This window comes from Aspergillus pseudoviridinutans, assembly GCF_018340605.1.
Source record: "Aspergillus pseudoviridinutans IFM 55266 DNA, scaffold_2, whole genome shotgun sequence".
Taxonomy (NCBI): Eukaryota; Fungi; Ascomycota; class Eurotiomycetes; order Eurotiales; family Aspergillaceae; genus Aspergillus; species Aspergillus pseudoviridinutans.
Window position 1 is genome coordinate 2,179,947 of NW_025091282.1, and position 20,414 is coordinate 2,200,360.

General features: G+C 50.6%; 8 protein-coding genes across 8 annotated transcripts; 2 read left to right on the forward strand and 6 right to left on the reverse strand.

Moving 5' to 3' along the window:
• Nucleotides 1-309: 309 nt before the first annotated feature.
• Asppvi_002822 (MFS transporter) lies at nt 310-2,222 on the reverse strand (the record flags this gene model as incomplete). Its single annotated transcript, XM_043298801.1, has 5 exons — nt 310-1,176; nt 1,231-1,562; nt 1,621-1,712; nt 1,772-1,793; nt 1,859-2,222. The coding sequence occupies 5 exons, from the start codon at nt 2,220-2,222 to the stop codon at nt 310-312; spliced, it is 1,677 nt and encodes a 558-aa protein (XP_043154736.1).
• Nucleotides 2,223-3,316: 1,094 nt separating this feature from the next.
• Asppvi_002823 (TTC39/IML2 family protein) lies at nt 3,317-5,865 on the reverse strand (the record flags this gene model as incomplete). The annotated part of the gene is made up of 5 exons (XM_043298802.1): nt 3,317-4,153; nt 4,211-5,298; nt 5,378-5,444; nt 5,513-5,589; nt 5,775-5,865. 5 exons carry the CDS (start codon nt 5,863-5,865, stop codon nt 3,317-3,319), a joined length of 2,160 nt encoding a protein of 719 aa, XP_043154737.1.
• A 1,027-nt stretch (nt 5,866-6,892) lies between these two features.
• On the forward strand, nt 6,893-7,369 carry Asppvi_002824 (proteasome regulatory particle lid subunit SEM1; the record flags this gene model as incomplete). The annotated part of the gene is made up of 3 exons (XM_043298803.1): nt 6,893-7,004; nt 7,091-7,271; nt 7,336-7,369. The coding sequence occupies 3 exons, from the start codon at nt 6,893-6,895 to the stop codon at nt 7,367-7,369; spliced, it is 327 nt and encodes a 108-aa protein (XP_043154738.1).
• Nucleotides 7,370-7,929: 560 nt separating this feature from the next.
• On the reverse strand, nt 7,930-9,347 carry pgkA (phosphoglycerate kinase pgkA; the record flags this gene model as incomplete). The annotated part of the gene is made up of 3 exons (XM_043298804.1): nt 7,930-8,696; nt 8,760-9,180; nt 9,282-9,347. The coding sequence occupies 3 exons, from the start codon at nt 9,345-9,347 to the stop codon at nt 7,930-7,932; spliced, it is 1,254 nt and encodes a 417-aa protein (XP_043154739.1).
• Nucleotides 9,348-10,093: 746 nt separating this feature from the next.
• On the reverse strand, nt 10,094-11,007 carry Asppvi_002826 (Mpv17/PMP22 family protein; the record flags this gene model as incomplete). The annotated part of the gene is made up of 5 exons (XM_043298805.1): nt 10,094-10,165; nt 10,221-10,387; nt 10,442-10,784; nt 10,861-10,886; nt 10,950-11,007. 5 exons carry the CDS (start codon nt 11,005-11,007, stop codon nt 10,094-10,096), a joined length of 666 nt encoding a protein of 221 aa, XP_043154740.1.
• Nucleotides 11,008-11,875: 868 nt separating this feature from the next.
• Nucleotides 11,876-13,802, reverse strand: Asppvi_002827 (TRAPP trafficking subunit Trs65 domain-containing protein; the record flags this gene model as incomplete). The annotated part of the gene is made up of 4 exons (XM_043298806.1): nt 11,876-12,053; nt 12,112-13,237; nt 13,294-13,566; nt 13,628-13,802. The coding sequence occupies 4 exons, from the start codon at nt 13,800-13,802 to the stop codon at nt 11,876-11,878; spliced, it is 1,752 nt and encodes a 583-aa protein (XP_043154741.1).
• A 312-nt stretch (nt 13,803-14,114) lies between these two features.
• On the forward strand, nt 14,115-16,666 carry Asppvi_002828 (snoRNA-splicing protein PRP40; the record flags this gene model as incomplete). Its single annotated transcript, XM_043298807.1, has 4 exons — nt 14,115-14,255; nt 14,320-14,474; nt 14,534-15,590; nt 15,647-16,666. 4 exons carry the CDS (start codon nt 14,115-14,117, stop codon nt 16,664-16,666), a joined length of 2,373 nt encoding a protein of 790 aa, XP_043154742.1.
• Nucleotides 16,667-17,428: 762 nt separating this feature from the next.
• Nucleotides 17,429-19,901, reverse strand: Asppvi_002829 (Fe-S cluster-binding ribosome biosynthesis protein; the record flags this gene model as incomplete). Its single annotated transcript, XM_043298808.1, has 6 exons — nt 17,429-18,806; nt 18,858-18,954; nt 19,011-19,172; nt 19,237-19,639; nt 19,788-19,812; nt 19,882-19,901. The coding sequence occupies 6 exons, from the start codon at nt 19,899-19,901 to the stop codon at nt 17,429-17,431; spliced, it is 2,085 nt and encodes a 694-aa protein (XP_043154743.1).
• Nucleotides 19,902-20,414: the final 513 nt, after the last annotated feature.

Here is a 20,414-nt window from a genome sequence, read left to right on the forward strand (position 1 = left end):
GCGGCTTTAATCTTTTTGACTTCTTGACAATCTTTTGGATATATGCGTTGTTTAATGAATCTAGTATGTAATAATATCCATTATTTATTTACATTCAAACTTTTCAGGCAGATGCCATATGCACAGGGGACGAACTGACGCAGAATGCATCGGACATGGTGGTATCTCGTAATATCATGTGCCAATCAGGAACCGACAGAAGAAATCAAATCAATAAAGGGTATAAGAGAGTCCCAGATGGTATATTCAATGTGACCCGAAAATATGCAGTAATCCGAAAGTACTTAACAAGGATGTAAATGCAACGATCTACTGGCCATGAACATGACCGTAAACAGAAGCTTGAGACCACTTCCCCCGCGCCCTGATCCGCGGTCCGTAGATGTAGAACAGGTACGGGATGGGGATCAGCGCGACAGCCAAGAATCCCAGCGTGCTAGCCGCCCAGTTGACGCCCATCTTGCGGAACATGATGCCTGCGAAGAGCGGGAAGCAGCCGGCGAACAGGCTGCGGAGGAACGTGTTTGCCGCGACGGCGCTGGCGGCGTACTGCTGGAAGGTATCGATGAGGTAGTTCAGGGCGGCCTGGAAGATGGTGAAGAAGCCGAAGCCCATGGAGACGGCGCCGGCGGCGGGGCCAATCCAGTGGATGTCCTTTGCGCCTGTCCAGCCGAAGATGAACAGGCCGGCGGCGAAGAAGACGGAACCGACCATCATAGGGGGGAGACGGGCCTCGGGTACGGGGAAGTTGTTGTTGGCTTTGAAGCGCTTGATGTAGAACCGCTGGTTGAAGAGATTGAGGGCTGCGCCGAAGAGGATGCCGATGAGGTAGGCGAGGAAGGGGAGGGCGCCGACGACTTGGTTCCAGCCGCGGACTTCCTGGAATTCGACGGGGAAGGATGCGAGACTCAGGTAGAGAATTCCGTAGACGAAGGATGCGTAGAGCGCGACCAGGAAGCAGATCGGGGTGGCTAGCAGTTGGAAGGGGCGGACGAGGTATTTGTTGCCTAGTTCCTTGAGGGTCACGTCCCATTCTTCGTGCCGCGCGTGTAAAGCCCAGTTGCCGCTCTCGTATCGGAGCCGGCGGGCTTTGTAGACGAGAAGGACGGGTGCGTAGCTTTCGTCGAGGAAGATCACGTCCAGCGCGAGGAAGAACATCATCATGATGCCGGTGATCTTTGGTACGTCTGTATTAGCTGCTGTTTATCCTGACGTATGAGTTGCACTCACGTATTGCGTCCATCTCCAGCCAAGGTAGCTCTGGACGATAGCACCGCCGACGATTGGCCCGAGCACAGGACCACCGACAACGGCCATGGCATACCCAACAATAGCTGCACCCCGCTGCTCCGCGGACCAGATATCGCCCAAAACGCCGCCGGTGTTGGTGACGGGAGCCGAGCCGAAGAATCCAGTGAAAAAGCGGGTGATCATGACTGTCTGCAGATCTTTGGCGGTGGCAGTGCCGAACGAGAATATAGCGGCGATGAAGTAGGGTATGAGAACGGCAGATTTACGCCCGTATACTTCGGAGAGAGGTGCAAATACAAGCGGACCAAGTCCTGACAAAGTCAATAACCAAAATTGGTCGCCTCATAAATGCCAGTGACCAGCACATACCGAACCCAAATAGTAGTAATGTTGTTCCAAGGGTGCCGACTTCCTCTCCAACGCCGAATTGTTTGGAAACTTGAATGGTGCCGGTGGAATAACTGTCTAAGTGTCAACATGCTGATGCAGATGAAGCGTCGCGGCCAGCGGATGTCCGTACATTGAACTTGCCCAAGTCGCACCTATTATTCGTAAACAATCCGTTAGCCCTGGTTGGTCTGCATCTCAGAGAGCGGCCTATGTATACCCATTGTTGTCAGGCCGTATAGCACGGTGGTAACAGCCTTCTTCCTAAATCCCCAGTTCAATGGCCTGTAGGGGTCATCAGGCCCGTCGAAATCCACAATGACATCTTCCGAGGTTTTGGAATGCGACAAAGGGTGCGTGAAACGCGCAGTCTGCCCAGGCTCTCGACTTCGGATTCTCGATATCACTGACTGTGCGCGCTGCTCGAGTACTGACAGCCCCGAGGCCGCAGTGGTCTGCTTTTCCAGCGCTGCGTTGTCGAGTTCATGGCGACCGAAACCACTTTGCTCACTTCGAGATTCAGTATCACTCTCCGTCGTAGACACGCGGGAAGATGTGCGGGAGATATGGTCGTTATCGGTCATGACTTCATAGAAGCAATATTGCGACGGCGATAGCAAGGTGACCAAAGCTAAGAAACCAAAGAAGTACGGTATAAGAACATAGGCAAGCGAACGTCCTATTTCCAAAATTTGACAGAAACCAAATTCCTTCTGCGTAGAGTGAAAAGTGAATTTCCCTAGGAAAATTTTTGGCGCAAGAGTTTGGTTTGCCGTATAGGTGATAACAGAGTTACGACGTCACCTACGTTTGTAGGGATTATATCTGGGATTCCCACACCAAGCCAACACTAATATGATCGAGCGATCAACTGAATCAATGGCACCAGACATGGGAATTGGAGCTTGTTATAAATAAGACTAGTCAAAATGTCCCAAAGAATTGCCATCGTGATGAGCCGTCTTAACCGGACCCTGTCCGTCAAAACGCTAGACTGATCGGACGTCCGATAAGTACCTGACACTCGCGCCCTTTGCTTGGCTCGCGGAGTAAGTGTGCATTCTGAACATCTCCAGACAGAGTCCTCTCACGAGTGGACGGAAGACGACATTAGCATGCCATCTATCCAGCATCAACTTATCAACACGAAACATGTCAGTGACTCCATATGCACTGCATCTCAAAAGTGAAGTGATCCTGCGTAACACGAAGCATCAGTGACAAGCGGCATATCCGTCGGAATTTTTTCCGAGCCCACGTTGAGTGGGTGCGTGAGGAATGGATCGCCGCCATCGGCGTTCCATCAAGTGGGACTCGGCAATGGAAGCAATCCTGATGGCTTCGGGACAGGTAATTCTTGCCCGTCGGGGAAGAGCCGCTAAGAAGTACTGATCGTCTGTTCGTCTGAATGGGGAATTCAAGTCCGGCAAATGGACGGGGTGCGATGCTCCCATATATCATCTGAGCTTTTGTCGAAACAAGCAATGGTTCTTAGCTTCTTGGGAAAATCATAGATGAAGATCACACACTCAATCGCCGAAACACCGAGATATATGAAATATATCACGTGACTACAAGCTCAAATAGATTGTCTATGGTGCTATTCTGCCATGACAAGTTTGATAAACCGGTTTCATACCATCGTACAAGTCATATAACCCGATCATGCACGTAATCTCTAGACCGTCGGATGTGTGCTCTCCCACCTTTGCACTGCTTCCTTGGCAGCTGTCACCTTGAGACCTATACGCGCATCAAGCTCGTAGCTCTCCCACTTTGCCGCCTTTTCCAGATACTCTTTGCACTTCCGTACCTTTTCCCTCTCGTACTGTAGTGCATCCTTTGCGTCGGCAGGCGCAGTAGATCCTTTGTCCGAGTCTTGTTTCGCTCCGCCGTGGTTGGCGACGTATGTTGGGCGCTCCATCCAGAGATTCGCCGCCATTTCGAAGTGGGCCACTGGACAAATCCAATCGTCCTTCAGGTGGCCCTTGAACAATGTTCGGTCCTGGCTAAGGATATCCTCGAGCATTTCCTTTGCCTCGGCGTGTTTGCGCAGCGAGCGGTGAACAGCAGCTCGAAGCAACTTCAAGATCGCTTTCTCCTCTGGGCCCTCTCGTGACCAGGTTTTATTCGCGCTGGATTCACTCCAGGCCAGTTTCTGCAACGACTCTTGCAGTTGCTCGTCCGTCATACGGCTATGGCCGTTCCAAAAGAAGATCATTTCCTCAATCGGGTCAACGCCAACCGCATCGACCAGAGGTACCTTCCACTCCTTGGCGCGTGCCTCCCATTTAGCAAACTTGCGAGCCACAAATACATCGAAAGGCAGTTGTCGTGCCATGAAACGCTTCTTTCCCGCTACTGTGGGGGCCATTCGGAAATATTTCTCAGCCAATTCGGCATGCTCTGCGGCTTTCGCAGAGTCTGTCTCCTTCACGTCCCTGTATAACGAGAGATGGCACGACCCAGCAATGTAATAATACAATGAGCGGGACCAAGAGTTCAGGTCAACACACTAAGTCAATGCGTTAGCAGGCTCGTCTGCGATTACGCTCTGTTCAACAGCTCTTACCTCAAGAAAGGAATCTGCGCACAGCTCATACTTGTGCAGATACATGGCGTTCAAGCTCCGCTCGAAAACCCTCAATGCCTCAACCTGTTTCAGCGGGCTGCGTTCCTCCCCACACAGCAGCTCCAGAGCCCTGTCAAGATTTTTGTTCGCTCCAGTCATCCTGGACTCCTCGAGTAGCCAAAGCTGACTCTTGGGAAACCGCTCTCTCATCTTTGCAAGCAGCAATTCCAGCCGCTTCTGCGGATAACCCTGCACATCCCCGTCTTGGCCGGGGATAGAATCGGGCATGATATCGCAATAACGAACAAACCCGTTGTAGTAGCCGAGAATGGCAAAAGCTGATATACCTCCAATCAGGTTGTGGAACTTACTGGCCTGCCACAACATTCTCAATCCTCTTTCCTTATCGCCGTGGAACCCAATAATACTGAGCAGCTTGCTAAAAGAGGGTGGCACCATTGAGATCAGCAACAGCAGGACTCCAAAACAGAAATTGGAACCAGAATGCACAAAGACATCGATCTGATTCTGGAAGATGTCGGAGTCAGGGTCATGGTCGAGGATATCGGCGTTGATCGGGGTCGGAGTTTGACCAGGGTCTTCCACTACGAGAGCTTCGCCAGAGAGATCCAAATCGGCCAACCTTTCATTCACATCGGCATCTTTGCTAGGTGCGGCAAGTGCATCCACGGCCGCTTCTTTGACTTTGGCCGAGGAGATGGACGAGCTAGAGGACTGAAGGCTGCTAGAGCTGTGCCGCTGGGGAGACGGAACTGATACAGACGGGGTAGATTCTACCAGAGTCGCAGTGCGCGATTCCTCCAGGTATTTCTGTTCCATCTTCAAAATCGCATCGAGAGTGATGTAAGCTTTCCTGAGCCGATAGAACGCTTTTATACTCTCTGTGAGGCTTTCATTCAGCACCCCCACTATGGCGCCCATGAGTTGTGCTATTGCCTGGCACAATGCAAACTCGGTTCCTGGCGAATACATCGGCGAGTGGTAGCTATTTGGCGCATGCGAGTTGTGCTGTGCCCTGTGCTGGTCGACTGATGCACCAGTCTCGGCTTCGTTCAGTCGCTCCGATGCTACAAGAGCGTCAGCGATCGACAGACCCCTGACAGCGATTGACTGCAATCTAGAACAGGAGATAAACTCTAAGCCCACCTTGGCGCATGATATCCTGTTCAAACCCCAAAGTCGCCCGAATAAATGCGACCACTCCTCTCCCAAGCTGCATGCAAGTACGAGATTGGGGTTAGCACAAAGATGATGTCATATCTCGCAAGGGATTAAACATACATTATGGAAGGCCGAGGTTCCTTCTGCCAGACCAGCTTCAGCACCGTCGACGTCGTCATTGAGAATCAAAGTGGCAGCTGCATCGTCGAGCAAAAGAATCAGTCTTGGCTCATAACTCGCATAGTCCAAGCGCATGACTTGAATGAGCGAAAGTTGGTGGGTAGGCCACCTCAGACATACCCTTCATAGCATCCTCAACTAATCGGCACCGAACGAAATGATCAGTCAAAGCGGCATAACGTAGTTCAAAAAGAACACTCACGATCCTGCAACTCGACTAAAGAGTCGAGAGACTGTGTCGAGGCATTGGCAGCAGGCTTCTTGCCATAGAGCCAGGAACCAACTCGGAACATATTGTAAGAAGTGTTCACTAGGAACCGACGCAATGGCGAAAGGAGATAAATAATAATATTAAGTATATTTACGACAAAAGATACCGAATCGAAAATCTCATATCAGACTGAGAAACKGAGGTGCCCGGACCCGAATGAAGGATGTGACGAAATGAGAGAAATGTCGAGTCTCCCATCAGATACCGACTGAGGGCATGGCTCCAGAGAGGAGCTGAATGTTACGTATGAATACTTTAGAAGGAAGAAGAATAAGCAAGAGAAACGGAAGAAAACAAATAGAGGTCCGGAGTTGTGCTGATGATAAATAATAATATGTTGAATAATAAGATCATAGACGGCTTTATCGGTTTAGTCCATGGACCGGGGCGGAGCATTCTGCCCGAGATGGCTATCCACGATCCATATAGCTGGGAGGGCGTCCATTCCAGCCAGTCATTATCCAAGTATCCGTCTGATATTCCATCATCAACCATTTAATGAATCTCTCGCTATCTCCAGTGCATACTTGAGATCTCTCGTCTATCATCAGTCACTCACCATTCTAGCTAGCAAGCTCATCGGTGGGTTTGAGGCTCTCGTCCCTCCTGTTCCGTTAACCCCGAGAGCCTCAGCCTAATGGACTAGGCGTCAAACCTTTCTGCACGGTCACAATGATCATTGGTGGTTCAGGAGATGGGGGGCATAGTGATCATCTAGATAGCCTGTTAGTTAGCCTTGTTAGAGTTACGTCCGTATTCTGTAGGCTACAGCGTCAGAGAGGGACGCTACCTTGTTAGTTAGGGTCTCTTCGCCCTGATCACGGAGTTTTGGCCTGAGGCCAAGGCAGATCGCCGCCGCCTTTGACCGACCTTGTCCAGATACCTCATCTAGGTGAACAGGCTACTTATCTCTCGACCATATTGACCTACCTCATTGACCACCTTCTTGTCCTGCCTAATATTTATAAAATTTCCTTTCACATCAGAGAAACACATTGACCCATTTACTCGATCCTAACCTTCTCATTTCTCCCTCTCACAACGCCGCCATGTCGAGCACAACACAGACACAGGATAAGCCCGAAACCTCTGAACAGCCAACACAGCAGAAGCCCACGGTACTAGAAGAAGACGATGAATTCGAAGATTTCCCAGTCGAAGGTGAGCACCTGTGCTGCCCCGCTTAGAGGGAGGCGGGGTATTCCCCCAATGCAACGACKAGCTACTGCTGACCAGTGAGCATCTAGAMTGGCCTCAAGAGGAAACCGAACAAGCAAACGGAAATAACGTCCATCTGTGGGAGGAGAGCTGGGACGATGATGATGCTGCGGAAGATTTCTCAAAGCAGTTGAAGTACGTTGCTCAGGGCGCTGTCGAAGCTCGCTTCCCCTCGTTGCTGGGAGGATTTCCTGGATTCCGCCGTGCCACGTCACATCATGCTCCATCTGTCACATTTATACCATCGTTACTGACGATGCTATTCACACTATAGAGAGGAACTCAAGAAGGTCGAAGCATCCCATTAGTATTCATTAGCGCGTTACGGATTTGCGAGAGTGATACCGGTTGAACCGACATGATCCTGGGGCGAACCTTACCGAACGTACGGCTTGCATGCGGTACGGACGAGAATTGATGATGGAAGCTTCGCATACTAGTCAGGCTTAATATACCTATGCCTGTCCTGCCTCGAAAGCTGGTCAACTATGCGGTTGGTGGTACATCGGCTTGAGGGTTATATGGTACAATGTCTGCAAGGCAGGCCCGCAGTGGATAGGCGACCGGTGTATCGATTCTCTAGATATTCCTATTTATTTACAATTAATGCATGAGATGGAACCGTCGTCCGCCTGTCGTGACGCTTGAGGACTACATTGTGCTGCTGTCATGCGGAATTAATCACAGCTTGGCGCTCGTATCTATCAGAACCACTATATCAGAAACTTTCTTGATTCGAAGATACTCTTTTCATTTCTGATTAACTCGTTGGTTTATACATTATATTCATAGAGAGCTCGCCTCCCGCTTCTTGAAGGACTTCATGAACGCGGAAGTCCGCTTTTGATTCAAGACATTATTCTTTCGTTTACTTACTTGACAGCGCAGCAACACCAGGCAGCTCCTTGCCCTCCAGAAGCTCCAGCGAGGCACCACCGCCGGTGGAGACGTGGCTGAGCTTGTCCTCAGCACCGTACTTGGCCGCAACAGTAGCGGTGTCACCACCACCGATGATGACGATGGCGCCGTTCTTGGCGGCATCAACAGCAGCGTCCAGAGTCTGCTTGGTACCGTTGGCAAAAGGCTCCAGCTCGAAGACACCAGGAGGACCGTTCCAGAGGATGGTCTTGGCCTCGGCAATGGTCTCCTTGTACAGCTTGACACTCTTCTCGCCGACATCCAGGCCCATGTAGCCGTCGGGGATGCCTTCCTCGTCGGTGGCATAGCCGGTCTTGGCGTCGGCAGCAAACTTATCGGCCGTGATGTAGTCGACAGGCAGGACAATCTTGACGTTGTTCTTCTTGGCCTTCTCGATGATATCGCCGACGGTCTTGCTGCCGGCCTCGTCGAACAGACTGTTACCGATCTTGACGTTCTCCAGGGTCTTCTTGAAGGTGAAGGCCATGCCACCGGTAATGATCAGGCTGTTAACCTTGGGCAGCAGGTTGTCGATCAGCTGGATCTTGTCAGAGACCTTGGAACCACCAAGGATGGCCAGGAACGGCCGCGAGGGGCTCTCGAGAGCCTTGGCGAAGTACTCGAGCTCCTTCTTCACGAGGAAGCCGGAGGCCTTCTGGGGCAGGTCAACACCGACCATCGAGCTGTGGGCACGGTGGGCAGTTCCAAACGCATCGTCTGGAAACAACGTTATTAGCTTCTCCTAGTTCAATCCAGACCAAGCAAGAATCCCATGCTTACTGATGTAGATGTCACCTAGGGCAGTCAGGCCCTTGCGGAACTCGGCAACCTTCTCCTTGTCGGCCTTGACCTTCTTGCCCTCCTCGTCCTTGTAGCTACCTTCCTCCTCGGCGTGGAAACGCAGGTTCTCAAGCAGAATGACCTGGCCGCCTGAGGCCTTGCTGACAGTCTCCTCCACCTCCTTGCCAACGCAGTCCTCAGTGAAGATGACGCTCTTGCCGAGCAGCTTCTCCAGCTCAGGAACAACAGGCTTCAAGCTGTACTTGGGGTTCTTCTTGCCGTCGGGACGGCCAAGGTGGGACATGAGGATGACGGCCTTGGCGCCCTGGTCGATGGCATACTTGATGGTGGGCAGAGCACCGACGATACGCTGGGGGTTGGTGACCTCCTTCTTCTCATTGAGAGGGACGTTGAAGTCGACCTGCCAGGCACGGGGGACATGTTAGCCATTGGGCGCTCAAAAGCATGGTACTCTCCCGCAACTCAATCGTCGATTGGCTCATGGATTTGGTTTCAACGTACCCGGATCAAGACACGCTTGTCCTTGAGGTCGACGTCCGTGATAGCAAGCTTGTTGGTGAGAGACATTGTGTATGGTGTTCTATCGAATTGTAGGTAGGGTCAGTAACGGGGCCTGGAGAACGAGAAGCACGACGAGTATACCTTTGGATTCACTGAACAGACAAAGTAGAGACTAAAAACTCCTATCCTAATATGCTCACGGTGAGCCTTCTTCGATCAACTTCGGTTTGACGGCGGGGTAGTTGGCATTGTTTGTTAAGGTCGACTGTGGTGGGGCTTCCGGTGAGAGATTAGCTGACCTTTCGGGCTGATGCGGGACTGATGTCAGAGTCCAGGATCAATGACGGAAGGCTCCGGGCCTGGTAGAACATTGTGCCTGCAAATTCTCGATAGCCTCGGGTGCAAATACGACTGGTCTGCATGTTTTCCGTAGTTATTCGCTGCTGGGACTATAAATTGGCATTGAGCACTCTGTTGGAGATGAGGCAGATTGTTGGAGAGTTGCTTTAGGTAGGATTCTAGTTTACTGAACGCCCGTCTAAGTCGCGCTGTTCAAGGAAACCTGGAAGACCTGGCGATTTTGAATAGTCCATATGATTTGCTCTCTGGATGATGATCATTTATGAGAACGAGAATTGACACCTTTTTTGATTTCCGAAAGATTGACCTGTACACCACTGTCCATAGAAGCAAGAAAGTAGAAGTCCCCTGAGCATTTACAACGCCTGGCAGCCACAGAAACAAAGAAGAGCAATGAGGGATATATGGTCAAAGAAAAGCAGAAACAAACCAATGCCGCCGCTGTCTTCCGTCTATTCTTCCTCGGCGGCGTTGGTCAACGACAGGTATGCGGTCCAAGCGATACCGACAGTAGATACGAATGGCTGTGATACGTCAGGTTAGCACCATACATATTCGTCAGGTTAAGACTTCACTTACAATTTGGAATTGGATGGGCATAAGCCGGAAGTTGATGATCTGCACAGCAGGCCACAAGACGAAATTTGCCTTTAGGGTCGGTAAGTAGACATCCTGGAACTTGCGGGTCAACGCTCTTTTCCCTCCACCCTCGGCGACAGTCATGAATGTGAAGAAGCAGCAAAGACCTTTATCAACATCGTCAGCCAAGCACTTATCTCGGAAATTAGGGGTTTCCATACCGAAAGGAGCGAACATGAGCTGATCAACAACAACACGCTTCAAAGCCGGTAACGTCGGGCTCTTCTTGGTCAGTGGAAATGCTCGCGACAGGAAGCCGAACCACTTGAATTGTATAGGCGCCATGAAGAAACCGTACGACATAAATCGGGTGAGTCGCTCGAAATCAAACGGAGGAGGGATGTGCTTCGCATGTCCTAGTTCTCCCAATGGTGGCGGCCGTTCCTTGTCCATCTCGTGGATCTCGATCGAGATGAGATCACCGTCTTGCCTATTTCGTACTGTCGAATGGGCCTTGAAGGCCGTGATCAACTGGGCCACCGTATCTGCGATTCCACCAAGCACCTAATTCAAACGCTTCGTTAGTCGTGACCTCCGGAAACGAAAGCAGGCAAGTGAGAGGCTTTGGACAGGTTCATACCGCGTTGGTGACCATTGTGGTTAGAACTATGCAAAAAGTGTCAAGTTAGTGAATGCAACGCGTCCGCACATGTCTTGATCGAGCCTTACCAGGCCGCTCTGCATAGTAGGAGTTGAATTTGGCCGCAAGGCGCGTTGCAACCGCCATTTCGATGAGAAAGATTATCGTATGTAGCAGAGGCTACAAGAAGAGAAAGCCGACGGAGTCAGTACAGATCGCAACATTGGACGCACAGAATGAAAAGACCCCTTCGGAAGTTGCTCGGAAAGAAGCAGCGTCTGGAATGGGGAGATTTGTGCATTATCGTTGCTACATACCAGTCGTCCATAGATATATCTTCTGTTAAGGCCATCCAAAATTCTTCGACGCGCTTGGGAAAACATTATGGAGCGAACTGAGATAGGAAAAGTCGTAGTATATCCGGATGGAAAGAGATCGAAGACAAGTTTCCCGGTCGGCGGGCTTGAGCGACAAGTATGACGCAAATTATGGGACTGGAGGCAAGGCGGCAGGGAAAAACTAGCAACACCGTCTTGCGTTCGGTCACGTCAGTATCATGTATTCCAAGGATGAACAAATGATGAACATAGACGAAGTGGATGAACTATGGAGTATATCCACCTGGTCTGAAGGAGAAGACCCCGGACTGTTCAACTGCATGCAATGATCCAACGGGGTTTTCATAAGGCATCCATCCGCATGATCCTTATCGCCAGCCCACAAATGATTAATTAGCCTTTCGTCTAGTGTGCGCCTTGCCGCCCCAGTTCCCCGCTAATATATACACCTAATACATCACCACAACTTTCGCTTCTGATTGTGTACGAAGTCCGCTAATTTGATGATAATAAAGTAGTGTCAAGTGGTAGATTGTCAGACATTAATGCCAATTAAAAATACAAGGCCACAAATTAGGGTATATCATACATTTGTCTGGCTACTTGGCCTACTCTATCTTGGAGAGACTCCTTTCACAGATCGGGCGCTCGAGGCATCCTTCAGAAGTACAAGTAATTTATACTGTACAGGGCACACCCTTTCGATCAAAGGCTACTATGTCGGGAAGATCTCGGATATCGGTAGTTTCGCTCGAATGGGCGTCCACAAGGCGCACGGCTTCTAAGTGAAGAGACCCCACTGCAAGGGGAAGCAGTTTCAACTCGGTTGAATAACACGTTCCCGGTGGAAGGGGTCTAATTATGGGTTAGTCAGATATCTTCTTATGAAATAGGCCTTCAAAAAGAGACCTACCCAATGCGTATGTCCGTGCTGAGACATACGAGCTCAGCTTCCTGGCCCGCCACGCTCTTTTGCATCGCATGGACAATGTTGTCGTCCGTCACTGCTTCTGCAACCCCATCCTCTTTACGACTCGAGATGGACGACGAAGAAGGCCTGGCTACATGTCCTCTCGGATCGGCTCGTTTCCTGCGAGGAATGGCAATCATGGCGAATTTACGCGCACTCATAGATCGGTTGACGATAAAGACATCCCAGGAGAATGGCTTGCCAACTTCCACCTTATCAGGACCAGAAAACGAGATTGTGACTCCCATGTCCGTGATCGAAGAGGCTCTGTCTCTCAAGGAGCTCAGGCTGGAAGGAGGACCGGCGGCTGCGACGTTCACTTGATTTGGCCCCACAGAAAGACTTGCTGGGCGGTTACTCCGTTGCAAGGCTTGACTAGGACCACCGAAGGTTGGATTCAAGACCATGGAGAAGTCAATGTTTGTCCTCCACTGCATAAGAATTCGTGGGTGGCAGTCTTCTGATACTTGGATGACTGCCTCCAGGGATATATCCAAGACGCTGACTAACACGGTGGTCGAGGGACTAGGATCCTGGCTGTACTCAGGTGTCAATTTATAGATTAGAGTCACATCATCCCTTGGTCGACATATGATCGGGGGCTTGAGTCCGGGATCATCAGATAAGGTTTCAATCTTCCCATCTGATAACCGAAGTTCAGCTTTATCGAATAACACATCGCAGTTAAGAAATGGCGTGACCTCAAAATCCAGACTCGCAACTGTCGTAGGTCGCCCAGAGAACGAGTTCAGTCGAGAGTACCGTATCCTGGCGCTGGCTGCAGGAACCACACGGATGGGATGGCCTGATCGTTGCTGGACATTGTATATAGGATCTTCGCTATATTGCGCAGGTACGACTCGTAGAAGCCTGGACGCAGGTAGGAAAGGGTCAATTTTGTTCAAAGCTTTATCTGTTGACAAAGGTTGCAAAATATTTGTCGAAGCAGGAACCAGCGGAGGAAGATAGTCGTCATCAGCGGATTCTTGTTGTTGACTATCGCTCAGATTGAGACTGGCTGAGGCTATGAAGATAAGCGAAGGGTGTTGGATCCGTACGCGAGGGCGTCCTGAAAAGGTCAATCAGTAAAAAACAAACTGGAGTGTCAGACATCGGGGAACTTACTGAGAAAAGTCTCAATACTCCAGATCACATACACATGATTACCAGTCCCTGTCTCCCCTTCAAACTCATTCACGACTACCAGCGGTTCCTCCTGCCCACTTACAACCCCTGAGAATATCAGGTCCCTCGTAGGTGTCGGATTCTCAGAGACTGCCTCGGCGGGGTCAATGGCAAAAACCTCAAGCTTGACTTCAAGGTTTGGAAGGTGATGTTTCAAGCTCGCCCGCGAGCAATCGGACAATCTGAGAACGATGCACGCGGTGCAAAATTCATCTGTGATACTTTACATGAGTAAGAGATAGGAGTCCCATCAGGAGGTTGTCTTTCCGCGTACCGAAGAACAGGAGTGACCGCTGAGGTATTAAGGACAGTACGGAAGATAGGTCGTCAGCCCCCCCTTCCAAGGCCTTTGCCAGAGTAGCCTCCAGATCTATATTTGAAGCATGTGGGACAACTGTATCTAGCACAGCATGTCTCAGGAATTCTCCAGGGATATCAAGACTCGGCATAACGAAAGCACATGCTCGCGTGTCGCTTGCAAAAAAAAAAAGTCTTAAATAACTAGAAAGGTGAGCAACTCGAATAAGATGTCGCTCAATGATTATTGTAGCGTGAAATGACCATTTTCCAGTGTTATTTTATGCCAATTCTGGTGATGACTATGATAAGGAGTGTTGGGGTCCCGATGCAAACATAACAAACAACCTTCACTGGACAAGGGAAACTAACGGGAGAGCTTCATCTACATTTTCCGCGCATCAGGATCTTCATCCATTACAGAGCAGTTTTCCTTCCTTGGAAACATTTGCTCATCAAGCATCATGAATCCCATGACTGGACCAGCAGCTGCACCGCCTCTGTGGCAGGAGGCGCGCAATGCCGACGGCAGAGTGTATTATTACAATGTTCAGACCAAAGCTACACAGTGGCAGAAGCCCGTCGAATTGATGACTCCTGTCGAGGTTTGTTTGCTATTCCGAGTCTCGCTGTGCTCATGTTTGTGCTAATATTTTCTTACGTTCGCAGCGAGCTCTAGCCAATCAGCCATGGAAAGAATATACTGCTGAGGGTGGACGGAAATACTGGTACAACACGGAAACTAAGCAAAGCACTTGGGAGATGCCAGATGTTTACAAAGATGCTTTGGCGCAGGTTCAGGCACCTCAACCGGCCCCTGTAGCGTAAGGAAGCTCCAGTTGCTTAGATGTGCCGTCAGGTACTAACCATGTTTTGCACGCAGGGCCCCAACGTTTGTCGCAGGCGGAGTCAGCTCGTTTCCCTCCCATCCACAACAGCGTGACCGCGACGATTATGACCGAGGCTATGGCGACCGGCGCGGTGGTTTCAGCTCCATGGATGTCAATGGAATTTCGGCCGCTCCGGCACTGGGAACTGCGCAGGCAGAGCCAGAGTATAATTCCCTCGAAGAAGCTGAGAACGCTTTTATGAAGATGCTTAAGCGCCACAACGTTCAGGCTGACTGGTCATGGGAGCAGACAATGCGCGCGACTATTAAAGATCCTCAATACCGTGCTTTGAAGGACCCAAGAGACCGAAAGGCAGCTTTTGAGAAGTACGCGGTCGAGCTCCGCATGCAGGAGAAGGATCGAGCCAAGGAAAGATTTGCTAAGCTCCGAACCGACTTTAATACTATGCTGAAAAGCCATCCTGAGATCAAGCACTATAGCCGCTGGAAGACGATCCGTCCCATTATCGAAGGCGAGACGATCTTCAGGTCCACCAACGATGAGAACGAAAGGCGACAGCTCTTCGAGGAGTACATACTCGAACTGAAGAAGGATCACGTGGAGCAGGAGGCTGCGCGGCGCAGGGCTGCACTCGATGAGCTGGTCAATATCTTGAATTCTTTGAACCTAGAGCCTTACACGCGGTGGTCTGAAGCACAGGCTATAATCCAGTCTAATGACAAGATTCAAAGTGATGATAAGTTCAGAACCCTGAGCAAGTCTGATATTTTGACCGCTTTTGAAAACCACATCAAGTCCCTTGAGCGGGAGTTCAATGATGCACGTCAACAGCAGAAGGCAGCAAAGGCGAGAAGAGAACGCCACGCTCGTGAGAACTTCATCGAGCTCTTGAAGGAACTGAAGGCCCAAGGCAAGATCAAAGCTGGCAGCAAGTGGATGAACATCTACCCGTTGATTCACGAGGATCCACGCTACCTTGCAATGCTAGGGAACTCGGGGTCTACTCCCTTGGATCTCTTTTGGGACATGGTAGAAGAAGAGGAACGATCATTGCGGGGGCCACGGAATGACGTGTTGGATGTTCTCGATGTAAAGTTCCTTACACCCTGTTTCCTTGAACCTATTCACTGACGTGTTCCCTTTAGGATAAGCGCTATGAGGTCACGCCAAAGACCACGTTTGAAGAGTTTCAGTCTATCATCCTTTCAGACCGTCGCACGGCGAACCTCGATTCTGACATACTCCAACTCCTCTTTGATCGCATCAAAGAGAAAGCTATCCGGAGAAGCGAGGAGGAGAAGCATGCCGCGGATCGTCATCAGCGACGTGCTATCGATGCCTTACGCTCGCGGATGAAACGTCTGGAACCTCCTATACGCCCAACCGACACTTGGGACCAAGTGCGTCCGAGGATCGAGAAGCTGGAGGAATACAAGGCGATTGAATCAGATGAGCTTCGCCAAGTGGCTTTTGACAAGTTCATCCGTCGGCTGAAGGAGAAGGAAGAGGAAGTGGACAGGGAGCGGGAGCGCGATCGAGACAGAGACCGTGGAAGCAGGCGAGAACATTACGATCGTGATCACCGCAGAGGCGAGAGACGAGGGCCTCCTAGTCGTCTCAGTCGCACACCTGAGCCCGACGCCTATGAAGCAGACCGTCGTAAAGCTCAGGCCGATCGCGAGCGGTCCTACAGAAAAGTCAGCGGCTTATCTCCGATCCGCGAGAAGCGCGACGATCGGGACCGTGACAGGGATCGCGAGAGAGAGAAGGACCGAGACCGTTACCGCGATCGGGATTGGGATCGAGAGCGCAGCTCTCGGTCTCTGAGCCACTATGATCGTGAACGAAGGGATCGGGAAGAAGAGCGCGAAAGACTCTATCGCACTCGCGGTGACCCTCGTGGAAGTCGGGATGAGCTGGATTACGGTGGGGACACACGAAGCACCGTCAGCAACGACCGGAGGCGCCGGAGAGACAGCGATACAGAAAGCGTCGCCAGTCGCTCTGCGAAGCGCTATCGGCGTGAGAGTCGCGAGCGAGACCGTAGTAGGGGTTCCAAGAGGGACAGGGAGCGTCAAGAACCAACTCCTGCCGCGGAAGAAGCCAAGAACGAAGAAAAGGCTGTGCACTCTGGCAGCGAAGAGGGAGAAATCGAGGAGGACTAGTCGGTTGATGTACGTAGCTGTGTATTGGTAGTCCTACAATTACTGGTTGGATGGGAGATTGGCATTTCAATCTTCATGAAGTTGACTACGTAGACGTATGTATGTCCTTCCATATGAGAGGCACACAGGTCGTACCCTCTAGTAGCTATGCCATGGATCGTATTTATGTTTTCCTGCTTGATACTGAGCGATATAGCAGAGAGATATATATCAGTAGCGCAGGTTGATCCTTGTCGTTCAGACAAATGGCTATGTCTAGCCGATCATCCAAAATGATTGAGTGGAGGACTTGCATTAGAATATATTTGGCTGGCACTTGACTCTGGCAGATACATATAACTGTCCAACACCATACCTGCAAGACGATCACACGAGTCATTAACAGAAAGAAGCAAGACAGTGGAGAAAAAAATAGCTTATATATGCTACCTGAGATTATGACAGTGGCCACCTGACTTGACCATTTCCCAGCTCTCTTTTGTCTTCACTGAATTCACATTGGTCATGGGACCATCTATACAATATCATAACATCATCGAAGAATTTTGAGAGACCCAACTCCGAATATGATCACGCCAGCCAAAGCACACCAATACCCAGTAAAACCCATGTCGGCCCAGGTTGCCTGCATTCTGGTTACAAAGAAGATAGGATGACTGGCCCAACAGGGTGCGCGGATATGGGGCATCAGAAGGGACGAAGACGGATGACGACATGTGAACACAGCAAAGTGTGAACCGGGAACAGATACACCAACTGTCCCTACTCAACATTGTCGCCATCGTCATCCTCCTCATCCGAAGCACCAGCTGGATCGCCAACGAGGCACACGCCACGGCTGCGGCGACGCGAGGCCCCACGAACGCCGAATAACGCCACTAAACGAAGGGTTTTCCATTGACCACGACGTCGCCGCTGGTCAGCGTCGCGACCATCGTCCCTGTGATGGTTGCGATTATGTTTGCCTGGAATGACCTTTTCAACTCTCTTCCTCCAAGAAGTACTAAAGATGAAGCATGTTAGCATGGCATAAAATAGATTTGCACGGGTCGGATTTGGGCGACTTACGAAGTTGCCAGCCAACTTCTGCTCCTGGTCCATCTGACTGTTGTATTTGTTAATACGAGGACGGTAACTGTTGGGATCACGACGGAAGGTGACATCCAGGTTTCTCAAGAAAGTGTTGCAACCGGTGACCAGCGACTCGGGGGTATTGGCGTGCGCGTCAACAGAAGGCTTGCCGTCAAAGACAATGACACGGTCAGCGAGATAGGTAGCCATGATGAAATCGTGCTCGACAATAAAAGCGGTCTTCTTGGTGTGCATGATGAAACGCTTGATGACTCTGGCAGCCACGATACGTTGCTCGGAGTCAAGGTAAGCGCTAGGCTCGTCGATCACGTAGATATCGGCCGGCATTCCGAGGGCAAGGACAATAGCAACACGTTGCAATTCACCACCAGACAGGTTCTGGACTTCCTGGTCGATGAAGTCATCAATCTTGAGGGGCTTGTACACATCGGTCTGGAACTGAGGCGAAAGGAAAGCAGCCTTGATACGCTTGAAGAAGAGCTGACGCACGGTACCCTGGAACTTGGGTGTGATCTTCTGAGGCTTCATGCTGATGTGCATGCGGGGCATGCTGACGTTGCCGTCAGGCTTCTCGGCACCAGCGAGCATTCTACAGAACGTAGTCTTGCCAGTTCCGTTCTCACCCATCATGACAATGATTTCAGAGTCAGTGAATGAACCGGAGTCGATCTTCAGGTGGAAATTGCCAAGAGTCTTCTCCATGCTTGGGTAGGTAAAAGCACGGGCCTTGTCAACCATGAAGTCATCGCCAGCCTCAGCCAGACGGAAAGTCAGAGACTCCTCGCGGAACCGAAGATTCTCGGTGGGTATGTGACCATCCAGGAAGATATTGATACCTTCACGGACAGAAGCAGGAAGTGTAACAACACCGTAGACAGCAGGTCTACCGTAGAGCACACAGACAAAGTCGGAAAGATAGTCAAGGACGGACAAATCGTGCTCGACAACAATGACGTAGTCGTCAGGGCGCAGAAGCTCACGAATAGAGCGGGCTGCCGCCAAACGCTGTTTGACATCGAGGTAGGAAGATGGCTCGTCAAACATGTACCTACAATTCCGTTAGTGAGAGCGGATATGACTGCATGCTGGTGGTACTTACACGTCGGCCTTCTGCACGCAAACAAGACCAATAGCGAAGCGTTGAAGTTCACCACCAGACAAGTGGTCAATGTCACGGTCCTGTACCTGTCTGAGTTCTACGAATAGAGTCAGTTTCGTTAATTTAAAGGTTGTGTTCATCAAAAAGCCATACCAAGATTATCCAGGATGCGCTCCATATTGTCCATCTGAGAGCGAGCCTTGATGAGATCCCCGACGTTCTTGACCGGACCCTTCACAGCCCGAGGAATCTGGTCGACATACTGGGGCTTGACCACAGCCTTCAGGTTGTCTTCTAGAACCTTGGTAAAGTAGTCTATGAAAGTTAGAAATCATAGACCAGTTATCCAGGGCTTTTTGTGACTCGGCAGTATACGTACTCTGCAGTTCGGAACCACGGAAATATCTCAGAATCTCTTCCCAATCGGGAGGGTTGTCGTAGCGTCCGAGATTGGGCTTCAGCTTGCCGCTAAGAATCTTCAAAGCAGTACTCTTTCCGATACCGTTTGTTCCAACAAGACCAAGGACCTGACCGGGACGGGGCATAGGGAGACGGTGAAGCTTGAAGCTGTTGGCCGAATAACGGTGGGTGACCTCGGTTTCCAAGTTTGTGGGCAAGTTGATAATGTGGATGGCACCGAAAGGACATTTCTTAGGACAGATACCGCAACCGATGCAAAGGCGTTCCGAGATGAAGGCGATCTTAGACTCCGGCGTCACTTCGATACAGAGCTTTCCGGTACGGACGACGGGGCAAGACTTTTTACACTCTTGGCGACATTTCTGTGACGATCAGCCATGTTCTGGACATCAGAGGAAGATCCCAATTTCAATCATACCTTGGGTTTGCACTACAGAACAGAAAGTATCAGGGTAAGTAAATGCGACGCGACCATGATATAGCTTCTCGAGGGGCAACGAAGTAACTCACTTTGTCACTATTGACAATGGCAATACTATATAGAGTAGAAGCAATTAGCACTCAGTTCTCGAGAAACGGCAGAGATTCCGAGAAACAGACTCACCGAGTAAGCTTGTCAGACATGGTGCCCAAGTATCAGATTGAAAGCACGCGCAGACAGATAATCAACAGACGCAAGTCTCCTCGACCAAGCAGATATAACAGCAAGTATGGCTCTGACGTGACCTCTAGCAGATGCGTAGATGACGTCGCGACAGCTGTCCTGGCTGAATTTATACGAAAGAGCCAGAAACCCGGACAAGAAAAGCTGACAAAGAGCCACTAGGTATGAATGCAAGCGGACGAGAGCGAGGTTTCTTTATGGAGGCGTCGAAAATGAGGGGCTCTCAATGGGGGGAGGAGAAAACTATGTCTGGCATTGTGGGCACCTCTATGATGCCTCAGGCCACAGCTCAGTTTCTTTTAGGTTGAGTACCTAAGGCTCTACGTTATTATTATTTTCCCTGGCTGGTGATTGGCCCTCGGTCCATCCTCGAAAAATTTCTCTTCAGACCCGGTCCAGGCTGGAAAATTACTGCGCCGTCCTCCGAAGCAGTGAATTTCTACACGCTGGCGAGAGTCGGCCACGTGATGCCA